This window comes from Ruditapes philippinarum, unplaced genomic scaffold, assembly GCF_026571515.1.
Source record: "Ruditapes philippinarum isolate M1 unplaced genomic scaffold, ASM2657151v2 ctg1783_1_1_1_1, whole genome shotgun sequence".
Classification (NCBI taxonomy): domain Eukaryota; kingdom Metazoa; phylum Mollusca; class Bivalvia; order Venerida; family Veneridae; genus Ruditapes; species Ruditapes philippinarum.
Genome location: NW_026857499.1, coordinates 159,454 through 172,745, shown reverse-complemented (window position 1 = coordinate 172,745; position 13,292 = coordinate 159,454). Strand labels below are relative to the sequence as shown.

The 13,292-nt window shown below is 33.3% G+C and overlaps 1 protein-coding gene across 1 annotated transcript; it reads right to left on the bottom strand.

Annotated features, from left to right (window-relative positions):
• On the bottom strand, window positions 1-6,416 carry LOC132749957 (ubiquitin-like protein 5). Its single transcript, XM_060739904.1, has 5 exons — window positions 6,393-6,416; window positions 5,111-5,177; window positions 3,258-3,341; window positions 2,842-2,879; window positions 1-424 (listed from the first exon to the last, which is right to left on the bottom strand). Exons 1-5 carry the CDS (start codon window positions 6,394-6,396, stop codon window positions 381-383), a joined length of 237 nt encoding a protein of 78 aa, XP_060595887.1. The 5' UTR covers window positions 6,397-6,416; the 3' UTR covers window positions 1-380.
• Window positions 6,417-13,292: the final 6,876 nt, after the last annotated feature.

Genomic DNA, 13,292 nt, shown 5'->3' with positions numbered 1-13,292 from the left:
AATGTTTATGTTCTTTATTTACAAAATGGCATATCATATATTCACTACAATGTAAAATGATAACATAACTGTACATAAATTCTCTGCATTATCCAATGTGCAACATTCAACCTATGTGTTGCATCTAACCTATGTGCTGCATTTAGCCCATGTGCTGGATGCAACCCATGTGCTGCATTTAATTAAACCCATGTATCCCAGAATTAAAGTTGCTTTTATACAGATATAATCACTTGCTCTCCATAATGTTTGTGGTACACAATATCCAAGATTTTTTTTTCATTTTGCTGTTTATTCATATATTTATTTATAACAAAAAATGTCAAAGCAACTTGCGTCACGGTACTACTGTAGATCACTGTTTCAACTGTTTCTATTTTTCACTGGTAATACAATTCCAAGTTCATTCCATCGTGTATTTCATCTACACTTTAGTTAAGAAATATTTTGTCCAATTTGGTGATTAAATAAGAGAATATTTTTTATACAATGTAAATATATGATATACATGTATATAAAAAATTTAAAACAATCAAAAGAAAGTACACCCTTGGGAAAAGGTACATTAAAAAGAATTTCATTGTTTTTAGTAAGTTTATTAATTTTTTTTTATCTAATTAACAACCGTACAATGAGAAATTCAACAGAAATCTGACAAAGAAATAGCTGTTGAAACGAAAGTGATTTTGACCAATTTATAGGAAAGAGCATCTGTGGCTGAGTGGTTAAGGTTGTGGACTTCAAATCACTTGCCCCTCACCTCTGTCGGTTCAAGTCCCTCAAGAGACTTCATGTGAGAAAGCTATCCAGCTAGCTAACAGAATGTAGTAAAGTCAGAAAGTGGTCATGTGACATCTACTTTGTTGGTTGTGTATGTAAACCTCCATCCAACCACCACCCACCAAAAAAACAAGTGCTGGTTGACCCACAACAAGTCATCTCAATATGGTGATCATTTCTGTGAAATAGTTGTAAAATCCAACTTCAAATAACAAAATTATGGGCTGGACACGATTTCGCTGCAAGGTCATGCTGTGACCTTGACCTTCAAGGTAGCGACCCAAATGTTGCATGCTGCAAGTCGTCTCAATATGGTGATCATTTTCTGTGAAAAAGTTGTAAAATCCGACTTCAAATAACAAAGTTATGGGTCAGACACGAATTTGGGAAGTACATATGGGCGTTCTAACGGGACAGTAATTATGTGGCTACTCCATTGGTCTCTCTATTGTTCTTTTTAGCCACACAAAAGAAAATAGCCACATAAAAGCATTACCGAATGAATGACATCAAAGAGAAAGAACAGTTACCTATTGTCCCTTAAGCCACATAATTACTGTTATGTTGCTATTTAAAGAAAAAAAATATGTATGTTAAATTTTAACTAGACCTATCACTGAAGGTGATTAATACCCCCACCTGCAACTTTGACTTTTTGAAAAAAAGTAGTCTGAAGAAAAATTTGAACACAAACTATCAACTGTGTACAAAGAAATATTTCAATTAATTGTAATCGCAACTGGGGTCTTGAAATAAGCTTGCTATACACCAAGTTTGATTCCTAACTCTAGTTATTGTCCGGAAACCATTTTTCTATTTTAAGTAACACTGTAACAGTGACCTTGACCCTAGGGGTCCAAATGCAATACCAACCAAGGTCTTCATATAAGCTTCCTATACACCAAATTAGATTACAATATCTCATTCCTAAGTCTACTTATTGTCTGAAAACCATTTTTCTATTTTTCGTAACGGTGACCTTGACCCAAGGGGGCCCAAATGCAATACCAACCAAGGTCTTCATATAAGCTTCCTTTAAACCAAATTAGATTACAATATCTCATTCCTAACTCTAGTTATTGTCCGAAAACCATTTTTCTATTTTTCCTAACGGTGACCTTGACCCCAGGGGGCCCAAATGCAATCCCAACGCAGGTCGTCATATAAGCTTGCTATATGCCAAGTTTGATAACAATATCTCATTCCTAACTCTAGTTATTGTCCAGAAACCATTTTTCTATTTTTAGTAACGGTGACCTTGACCTTGACCCCAGGGGGTCCAAATGCAATACCAACCCAGGTCTTGATATTAGCTTGCTATACACCAACTTTGATTACAGTATCTCATTCCTAAGTCAAGTAAGTGTCCGGAAACCATTTTTCTATTTTTAGTAACGGTGACCTTGACCTTGACCCAAGGGGGCCAAAATGCAATACTAACCCAGGTCTTCATATAAGCTTGCTATACGCCAAGTTTGATAACAATATGTCATTCCAAACTCTAGTTATTGTCCGGAAACCATTTTTCTATTTTTAGTAACGGTGACCTTGACCCCAGAGGGTCCAAATGCAATACCAACCGGAGTTTCCACATAAGGTTGCTATATACCAAGTTTGATAACAATACCTCATTCCAAACTCTAGTTATCGTCCGGAAACCATGATGTGGACCGACGAACGGACGGACCGACCGACCAACCGACAAGCTGACTCCTATATACCCCCCCTAAACTTCGTTTGTGGGGGTATAATTAGAATTTGTATTCATCTGGACATTTCCAAAATGTCTCGTTCCTCACTTGGCCCAAACAGACAGACGGACTGATGGACAACCCAGCAACTATATGCATCCCCCAATTTTTTTATGGTAGCATAAAAATTTATAAGAAAAACACATGTAACAGCCACTTGAAGAGGTGGGGAGGTAATACAACCCACATTGCCAAATTTCTAATAACATCCATAGATGATTTGTTTTACAGACAAAATTAAATGTACCAACATTCTTCCCCACCCTGATCCCTAAACAGATAAAATGAGCAATTATGTGAGAAAGGATACAATCGCCAAGGGTGATGTGGTCTTTAAAAATTGTGTACCTGAAAACAGAAAAGAATAATTATTTCAATCATGCATATCAAAATTAAAATGAAATGAAAATGTATGATTATTTATATAATCATCTCAATATAATAATGTTCCCTTAAAGGAGCAGGCCTCCAGTTTTAAACTACAGTACAAGCGGACACCAGATTAGTACCATTGACCATCATAACAGGCAAACTTGTTTGAGAAACATCATACAAGATCACATCCTAACCATTTTGTCAAAGGATAGTCTAATCTCTTGGGTCTTATTTTGATCATATAAATCAAACATTATAAATGGCAACTGTAAGCAGGTGTAAATCAAGAGTTCAAATCAAGACTGCTTATTCTGCTAAGTTAGCAGTAACTATAAAGATAAAATTACATACCATTTTTTCAGAACTATTTTATCATATCTAGTACCAGTCTGTGCAGCCACCAATTTCTTCAGGTCACCTATGGTGTCGTCTTCACTGATGGTGAGTTAAGGATAAATGCAAATACAAGTATCAAGGCATATTTTATATCAAAGTGCTGAAGGCACTGAATGCAAATAAGCAACAACTTTTTTTCCAGAGTGCCTACTTACATTGATTTTTTTTTCTTTAAAATTCAGTGCATTGCAAAGTACAATTTCCAATTAATAGAATTCAAATTAAAAATGGCATTATTTCAACATATTAATCAAAGCCTACTTAAAAATCAATTTGAAATACAACTACATGTATGAAAACTATGATTAATTTCATAGAAAAGCTTTGGTAATTATTTATAACTTGAATTAATTGAAACATTCAGAGCTTAAAGTGGAAGAGATGAAAAATTATGTGTTTTTGCAAGCTTAGTTCTTTGAGCATGATTTTTCATTGTTCTACCCTTAGGTTTAGATAAAATTTGTCACAATATTAAAGTCATTCCATATCATAAAGCTTGGTATTTTCCTAGCAGTCAATTATTCAAAGTTCAAGATTTACCTTCCTTGCTTGTAACAGACAGTAGGATTTTTAAGTACAACACCAATTAAAACTAAGATGTATAAGGAAATCTTAATGTGTGAAGGCTACTATTTCTTGAATTCGTAAACCTTAAGTCTAGATGTAAGGGATAGGACATGTTCTATTTTGAAAATCTTATTGTACCGATTTCTACAGACCTCACACAATGAAAAGTAACAGATTACCAAATTATCTCCTGATAATGGGTGTAATGAATGAAATTCCAGAACAATTAGGGCTAAAATGTAAACATAGTAGTAGAAGGGGGTAAAAATGATGTTGAAAAAACTCTTCAGGAGACTCAACGTTGTGGTATGTTTGAATCCCAAATTGTTCCGATAATGATTATGTCATGATATTGAACTGTTCTCAAATCAGGGAAGGTAGTTTGTGGGCTGCCGGATAGCTCAGTCAGTAGAGCCGCAGTACGGTATTCCGTGGGTCCCAGGTTTGAGTCTCGGTCAGACTGCTCATTAAAAAAAAAATAAAAATAACAAATTTTCTTTTAAAAAAGAGAGGTGTTTCAATCATTACTCATGGAGAAGAAAAAATTATTTAGTGAATAAAGTATGTAAGGGATCAATTGGTAGGGAATTTTTTTTTAAAGTGAAACCTGAGATGATTCCTACAATGCATAATTACCGTCTGAATGCAAGTGTTGTATTGCTTTGAAAATTGTACATCTTATCTCTAATTAGTGTTGTACAACTAAATCCTACCGTCTGTTGAGGCCTTTCAAAGCTAGTTCTCTTTTTCCTTGTAATATTTATCAAGAATATTTCTATTGTCTTAAAATATTAATGTGTCCACGGCAGACAGGTCTTCATTTTTTATGTACAGATATATCCTTATTCAGATACTAATTTATTGCACCACATCAATTTACAGCAAATTACTTTTGGCAATTGATAATAACTGAAAGCTTTTTATCACAGGACCCTCTGGACTATTTTCAGTGCTTGACAGTTAAAAAGGGGCACAACTCTGTAACAGGTCACTAAAAAGTTACAGGCCCATCATGTTTGATATTCTTGCAGGCATGAGTACAATACCTCACCCTATACAATGAATTGTTGAGCTAAAAATCACATGGAATTCCTTCATATGACCGCTGGCAACAAGAGGTTAATTAAATATTTAAGCACAAAGCACTGTATCTAGACCTAGCATTTTAAAGATGTTTTTTCAAAAATGAATATATACAGTTATGTATATTGTTATTGTTCTTCTTTTTATTGAAAGGATACTTGCACTTCACCCTGACCTTTTTACCAAGTCTGTCATTGCATGTGATTTCTAGCATTTTGCAATGTTCTGAAATTAGAAATATAACCAGTATGATTATAGATGTCACTTCATTTTAGTCATGTCGTACATTACATGTTATACTAATTACTATATAGAACTTATAATTACTGTATACTTTATACTGACAAATTTCAATTATGAAATGTTATTACTTGTACGATTTGACATGTTGTGTATTACTGTATTAACTTATAATTATATGCCATTAACACACTCTTCACCTAATTTTTTTTTCAGTATGAGCCAGGTTGGGCTTGTTCATGTAGCTTACAAATTTCACTAGCCCGAACCAATTTTAACAAACTTTAACCAAAACGATATTTTAGTTTAAAGCTGCATGCCTCCAGATGACCCAAAATATTTCAAGAAAATTAAACTTGGAAAAACCATACTAAAACTTTGAGAAAAGTGAACAAATTAAAGATTCAAGTGATAATTTATATCTTATGTGCAATTGTTGACTGTATTTTGTAGGATTTATCACCATATTTCTGCAGCGTTCCTAACGCAGTAGGGGCTATTTATGCATATTTTGACCTCTTTTTGGTAATTTACGTGGATTTTAAGTGCCGATTGTAATGTGTCAAGTACTTTCTTTGTTCATTTCACAATATTTTACCTTTAAATACATTTTCAATATTTTCATGAAAATTAGGATGAATCTGGAGGCGTGCTGCTTTAAATTTTGCACAGAAATAGCACTTTCCTATGTTTTTATACACAATTAAACGAGAAAAGATTAACAAATTAACTTCACTGTCTTTCTATTCATATCAGAATAGGTGTTAAATTACATAGAAAATACAAGAACTTCTGACATTTCTGTGGCATTGTCTTCTAACAAGATTTTGTATACATGTATGCGATATAAGCAGTGCTTTAATTTATTAAAGCTTTGAGTTTGATATATGTCAAGTAAAAGTATCTAGTGATCAGCAATGTTTTATTAGAGTTCCAGTGCAAATCATGCATTTCGGACATAACTTAAATCAGTTTCGGACATAAAATAGTTTCACTTTGGACATAAACTTAAATCGGATCGAAAAAAGCACTTGACCAAGACTTAGTGGGCTAACATATATCAGCTCACAAAATCACCCGCAAAATTTACTAAGACCGGTCGTAGGTCAAGTGTTAAGTCTAAGATTTTAACTAAAGAACACATTAATCCTTAATAAAGATAACTGCTACTAAAATACAACAACTTGTTTCAGAATTTACCCATCTTTAGTTCCTGGTGTCAAGGACTGATACTTTGAATTGATAGTTGATCATTTATGTACATACATGATAAAATAATCTTTTTAACTATTGAAATTTAAACATTTAAAGAGTAGTATTTTTAAAATAGATATAAGATGAATATTGTCTTTTTTTTGTTCAATCAATAGTAAAATGAAACATTTATACAAAAATTAACAATAGAGGCGGAAAAGGATTGTTTTGTTTTTATTTATAACGAGGTCATTATCTTTACTAAAGATAATTTTTAATTTAGTTAATTATAACCTTTAGATTTAGTAAGTTACTAAGCAGTAATAATAGTTACAATATTCTGGGACATAAGTCACATTAAAAGTTCATTATAGTGGAACCCCACAGGGCTCGAGCTAGTGGGCGATTCGGGCGAAATAGTCGCCGAATTCCGTCTGACTTCGCCGACATCCTACATGAAAGCGAAGAAGAAGTCGCCCGATTTTATTGATCCATTATTGTAAATTACCAACAATAACTGTGAATAACATGTGGTGTGTGTTTGCTTTGTTTACCCTCGCCGCCGGAAAAAGGGACTGTCATGCATCTCAATCAACGCGAAATGTCTTTAATCCGTTTGTTTACCAACATGTCATAAAAGTCTAATTAACAGACGCTCGAGGAACAATTAGACTCCGCCCACGGCGAGATTACCGATACGTGCGAGAAACCAATCGTAATTCACGTTTTAATCGAGGCGACATTATTTAACCAATCATTAAATCGCTAACATACAACTACCTGTAACAATTTGAATTATTTATGATGGACGGATCAAACGTCAGTTAAATTTTCACTATCGAATGATTGTCAAAATTAAGCGGAACCGCTCGACATATAACTGTAACGGTAATTTTAAATGAAAGTTATGATAACCTTTTTTGTCGACGAGTTAAATTTGATAAGATTAACGGCTTATTACACTGTATTTATTACAAATGAAGTGAAATTAAAGATCGTTTCTTTCGTTATCTACTTTCATTTTCTTTACAACATAAGTGAATATGAATATAATGTCCGGCGCAAGCTTTTTAATAATAAATCAGAAGGGAATAACTGTTAATCCACCCATGATATGATCCATGATAGGAATCAACTATGGCTTTTTTTATCTTCATTTAATGCAATGGTTGCATTACATGATACTCATTCTTATTACTTGTTTCAAACTACTTTTAAACAGAGACATAGATAACAATAGTTATAATAATAGCTATCTATGTCTCTGTTTTAAATTAAAATTGAATATTCTGTTGTAACACAAATCCAATTCATTTAATAAGATATGAACAGTGAGTCAACATAATTGGGATAACATACAACAAACATCGATAAATGAATCTCCCCACTTCTCCCTAAAGTCTCCCCACTTCTCCCTAAATCAGCTGGAGGGAGAAGTGACTTCTCCCTAAATTTTGAACCTAGCTTGAGCCCTGCCCCATTGTATCGTGCTATTCATTGTATCGATCTATTTACAAATCTTTCGATTTTTTTGCAAAATGCATATTTACTGATTGCTAACATTTACAAAAGTGTCACGAAAATCTTTCGCATTTGTTTTGTGCCGTAAAAATGGTCAAAAACAGGTTTCCAGTACCGTCAGACTTTGTAGATAAGAAATGGACTTATAAATAGTGTGTTCTTATTAAAAACACATTTACTGTCTGTTGAAAGTTCCTAAATTTATGCTGACATTTTAAAACAGACATCTTTGATTCTAATTGACTGGAAAATGTAGCATAAAGGTGGGCCAGACTTCCAAAACTTTGACTTAATGAGCGATTCTCACAATGCATCGATATAATGGCGTGACCTAATTCTTCAGGAAGTGGCTAGCCGTACGGGCCCGTACGGCTAGCCAAAAGTTCTAGCCGTACGTGAGTCACGTACGGCTAGCCTGGACACACTGTATTGGCTAGCCGTACGGCACTTTTCAAAATTATATGGAAGTCGAAAAAGCGTATGTTATTTTGTGTCTTTAAACGACGATTTTAATCAAATCTCCGCATTTGTCCTAGTGTCTTCACTTTAATAAAGATGCTCCGACATTTTGCACACACAAAAACTGAATACGAGTAAGCGTTGTATAATCTATCTTAATAACATTAAGTGTCAAAGTTGCATGTTATAACGTCCTTAATTTTCATGCTTATGATTTGTATGAAAGATGAATTGTTAAATCTGTTAATTAAGCACATGGATCGAATATATAATGATCGGAGGGGAATAAATAAATAAATAAATAAAAAGAGTATTAAAAAAAAAACGGTGATAAGGAAAAATAATTTAATAATGCAAACTTTCCTTAATGATGGACGATGGACAAACTTCTATACCGTCGGTAATTGACGCAATTATCAAAGCCCGACAACAATTATTTTCGGTGTTTTTTTTGTTTGTTTTTTTTTTTTCAATTTAAAAATTAAACTTAATGAAACAAAAAAGGATTATTATCAAAATTTTGTAAACCATTTCAATTGATGTTATTTAACTGCAACCAAACGCTATTTTTCTCGATGTCTTGAAATGACAAAGTACGTACATTCTTTACTGTAGCCAACACGTCGATTAATCTCTAAAAAGTAAACATTCTTGACTAAAATCCTCGCTTGAAGTCATAATTAACATATGCACTTTCGCCTTCCATATATTTTTGAAAAGTGCCGTACGGCTAGCCAATACAGTGTGTCCTGGCTAGTCGTACGTGACTCACGTATGGCTAGAACTTTTGGCTAGCCGTACGGGCCCGTACGGCTAGCCACTTCCAATTCTTCAACCTGTTTGACATATCTGTAAATAATCGTATATTCCAAAGCTAAAAACTATAAATCAGTGATGTTTGCCATGTAATATTTATGACAAAAGAATCAAAATAAATGATACAAAATAAAGATTCAGGGAAATTTAAGGTTTTTAACTGCAGTTGTGATTTATGGGTTAATAGATCGATACAACGGGATTCCAGGCTATATCGATATTTGAAATGTGGATTTCATTTCTGTTAATTCTGCAAAACATATCAATCTAAATTAAATTTTAAATTAGATATACAGTATCATATTTTTTAAATGCGAAAAGTCCAGGGCGAAAATGTGTAGGTTTTGGAAATTCTGTAATCTAAAAACTTTGTCCGAAATCATGTTCTCGTTTAACGACTAGTAAACATATTCAAAACCTGCAATGTATGAATACCTGCAACTATATGCAAGAAGTAAGTTGGAAACAATAGATGAAAATAAAATTGATACTATCTCGTTGACAAAAATATCTTTGATTATATTAAAACTTTAAAAATTTTGTTTTTATTGAAATACGAAATTTGCTCGTTTGCGGTGCATATGAAAACACAATCATTAGATTCACTCGAGTCTCAGACTGCTAATTTTTAGGTATATTTTATGGTTGTACATCACTAAAATATTTTTCATCTAGGGATGTCGAGGGAAATTTCAGTACCGTTATTTTCAAAATACAGAGATAGGAACCAGTTCATCTAGCTTTCATATTTAGGGTATATATTTTGCTGCAATATGTACTGTACCCTGAAATAACTAATTCGTTTTATCAAAAAAATAAATAAATATTTTTTTATTGCTTTCAAAGTAATATAAAAACACATTGTAAATATTATACTGTTTATCTCTAAATCAAATAGCTTTTCTTAGAAAAGAGAAAAGAAAACGTTGAAATTTCATTACTTTTTTTAAATTTTTCAATATTCATTATTTAATTACACACCAAACAAACCCTCTAAGGTTGTATAATTTAAAAATAATATAGTAAATAAAACATTTCTAACTTTCATATATTTGTCAATCGTCATTAAAAAAGGTAATCTTTTGAAATATATAGCTAATTCAACTCAACTTGACAATGAAAAATGAGCATAATATCACTTTAAATGAAAATTGAATTACATGATGACGAAATAACATGAATCTTTATTTATATGTACAATACCTACCTTTATATCTTGCTGATCTTGTTCACATACATGTACACCCATTGTCTCTATGGCAATGAAATCATGTAGAACTCTTTCTTGCTACAAGTCATTAAGTTGACCTTTTTATCAATCAATTGAATGCTGATTTACCAAGTTCAATTTATTTTCACTTATAATATAGATCAAAGGGGCTCCTGGAGTAATTCTCCTCCAACTAAAGTAATTGTCATTTGGGCGACTGCTAGATTCTCCTCCAACTAAAGTAATTGTCATTTGGGCGACTGCTAGAATATGGAAATTTAAAATGGTTTCTCAAATATATCTTGATGTGTAACTTTTAACTGCATTTAGTAGTTTAAAACTTTTTTACTATTTAGTCATTTTTCCTTTCCTTACACTTTTAAAAGTTAATTGGTAAAAGCTTGACATTCAAGTATTGAAGACAATGAACTACAATGTACAACATGTAATTCTACAAGAGCCACCAGCTAGCGTGGGCCACAATTGAATTTTTCCTATTTCTAAAGTACTTGAAGGTCTTGTCTATTGGATAGTTTTGTCCATGTATGAAAAAAATCTTTTTAAATTAAAAAAAGTAATAGCCAATATAAACAAATTCAAACACTTGACCTTAAAGGTCAAGGTCAATTAATGAGTCAAGGTCAAGTCCAGTCTACTTAAAGGTCTTGTCCAAAGGGTTGTTGTGTTCAAGGATGAAGGTAATCCATAAAATGATAAAACAATACTGTCCTGAATGTACATGTTTCTGGACAGCAATGGCATCAGCACTACTGGCAATAGCTTGAAAGTCAAACTAAAATGTCTTGTCACTGATTAAGAAAATTAGCAATGTGGGAAATATCCAAGATATACAACTATTCATATTGCCTAACTTAAACCAGTTTTAAGACTTGAAAAGTTTTACCAATTCTGTTATTTTGAGGTTAAATGATGTAATGCATGTACTGATCAAAGCCATGATCTCTTTAAATGTAGACAATAATTAATTTCTTATAGATTACATGTATGACTGTTTAATCATAGCTTTTTTAGTTGCAGTTTACATCCCACCAACACTGTATAGGTTATATGAAGACTTTCCAGCTTTACTGATGGAGGAAGACCTCAGGTGCCCCTCTTTAGCATTATTTCCATCACCTGAATAGAACCACCAACGTTCAGTACTTAAAGTTAGCTACATTGATTTCTCACATGAAAGAATCTACAGTCCCTAGGACTCGAACTTATTGTTGTTAGCTGTAGGTTGTTTGAAACCAATCACTTAGCCCAAGTCCCCCTTTCAAAGGAGTTCTTATTTGAAGTCTGTAGTTCCCACCTATATTACGATTAAAATATTTATGGTACTCAAATGCCATTGCAATGCAATTTCTCTGAGTAACTGCTTTGTTCATTTTCAATATTTATCCTCATGATACATGCCACAAATCTCTTAAATGATCAACTCATTGCTTTTTTGCTGTTATTAAAATATAAAAACAAGAGCGATCAATGATCACATGTGCAGCCTCATGATAGCCAATTGCATGCTGCACTTTTCACTGGCTACTGTGTAGCACAAAAATCATTAAAAGGACAAAACGCGTTTATAATTAAAGGGCCTGAACACAGTAAAAAATCAGTCAATAGGAAAACCAGTGAAATATGCACAAGTACTTGAGCTACCAATCAATCCTGCAAAGTTTCATTGAAATTCCATTAGTGGTTGGTATAAGAGGAATAGTCTGGACAAATGTTAAAAGTCAAAATCATTCAAGGGTCATAACTCTGAAAATCATTGAGCCAAAAAATGCCGATGATATGCACAATTAAACTTGGTATTGCTCGTTCTTCTTTCATCTTTGGATGACATTGGATCAGTGGTTTCTGAGGAGTAGTCAAGACAAACTTGTGAAGCTGGCAACACAAAAAAAAAAACATTGTTTTTATCAAAGGGCTATCACTCAACCAAAAATCATTTAAGCGGTTAAGCCGGTGTTATATGCACAAGTACTTGAGCTACAGATCAATCCTTTTAAGTTCCAGTGAAATCACATTGGGGGTATAAGAGGAGTAGCTCGGAAAACTTTAAAAATAAAATTTATTAGAGCCCTAACTCTGACAAAAACCATTGAACCGGAACATATCGAAGATATGCACAACTAGACTTGGTACTGATCATTTCTGTAAAGTTTGAATAGAATTGCACCATTAGTTTTAGAGGAGTAGTCTGGATATGTTTTGGGATTGTCAGACAGAGTGATCCCTATATGGCGCCACTTTTCTGTAGAGGCGACACAAAAACCAATGGGTTATTTTAGAGTGTTAACACATTATGTCCTAGTGTCAAAAGAAATCAATTTAAATTTTTCATATAAATGTACTTGGAAAATGAAATGAGCCGCGTCATGACAAAACCAACATAATGGGTTTGCGACCAGCATGGATCCAGACCAGCCTGCGCATCCGCGCAGTCTGATCAGGATCCATGCTGTTCGCTATCAGTTTTTTTACTTGTTATAGAGTTGTTAGCGAACAGCATGGATCCTGATCAGACTGTGCGGATGCGCAGGCTGGTCTGGATCCATGCTGGTCGCAAACCCATTATGTTGGTTTTGTCATGACGCGGCTCAAATTGAGCGTGTGTCAAGTGGATATACAGAAATAGCAAAGGTACATGTACGTAGCAACTAGTTTTACATAAATCATTTGTACAATATAAAATATTAGGATGTTTGTTTGCTTGTTTGATTGGTTTTTATGTCACAACGACACAATATAAAGTCATATGGCAACGTTCCAGCTTGACTGGTGAAGAAAGACCTTAGGTGTCCTTCCGTGTATTATTTCATGCACATGTTATTCAGTGTATTATTTAATGCACAAACATATTAGGATGTGAAAACAAAGAAAATAACAAAATA

Bases quoted from the DNA above. Each gene is read 5' to 3' on its own strand.
- LOC132749957 (XM_060739904.1), bottom strand. The intron at 2,880-3,257 runs GTATGTAATTTT...TTCTGTTTTCAG, and splicing joins AAAATAGTTCTGAAAAAATG to GTACACAATTTTTAAAGACC. The intron at 425-2,841 runs GTATCCTTTCTC...ACTAAAGTGTAG, and splicing joins CCACATCACCCTTGGCGATT to ATGAAATACACGATGGAATG.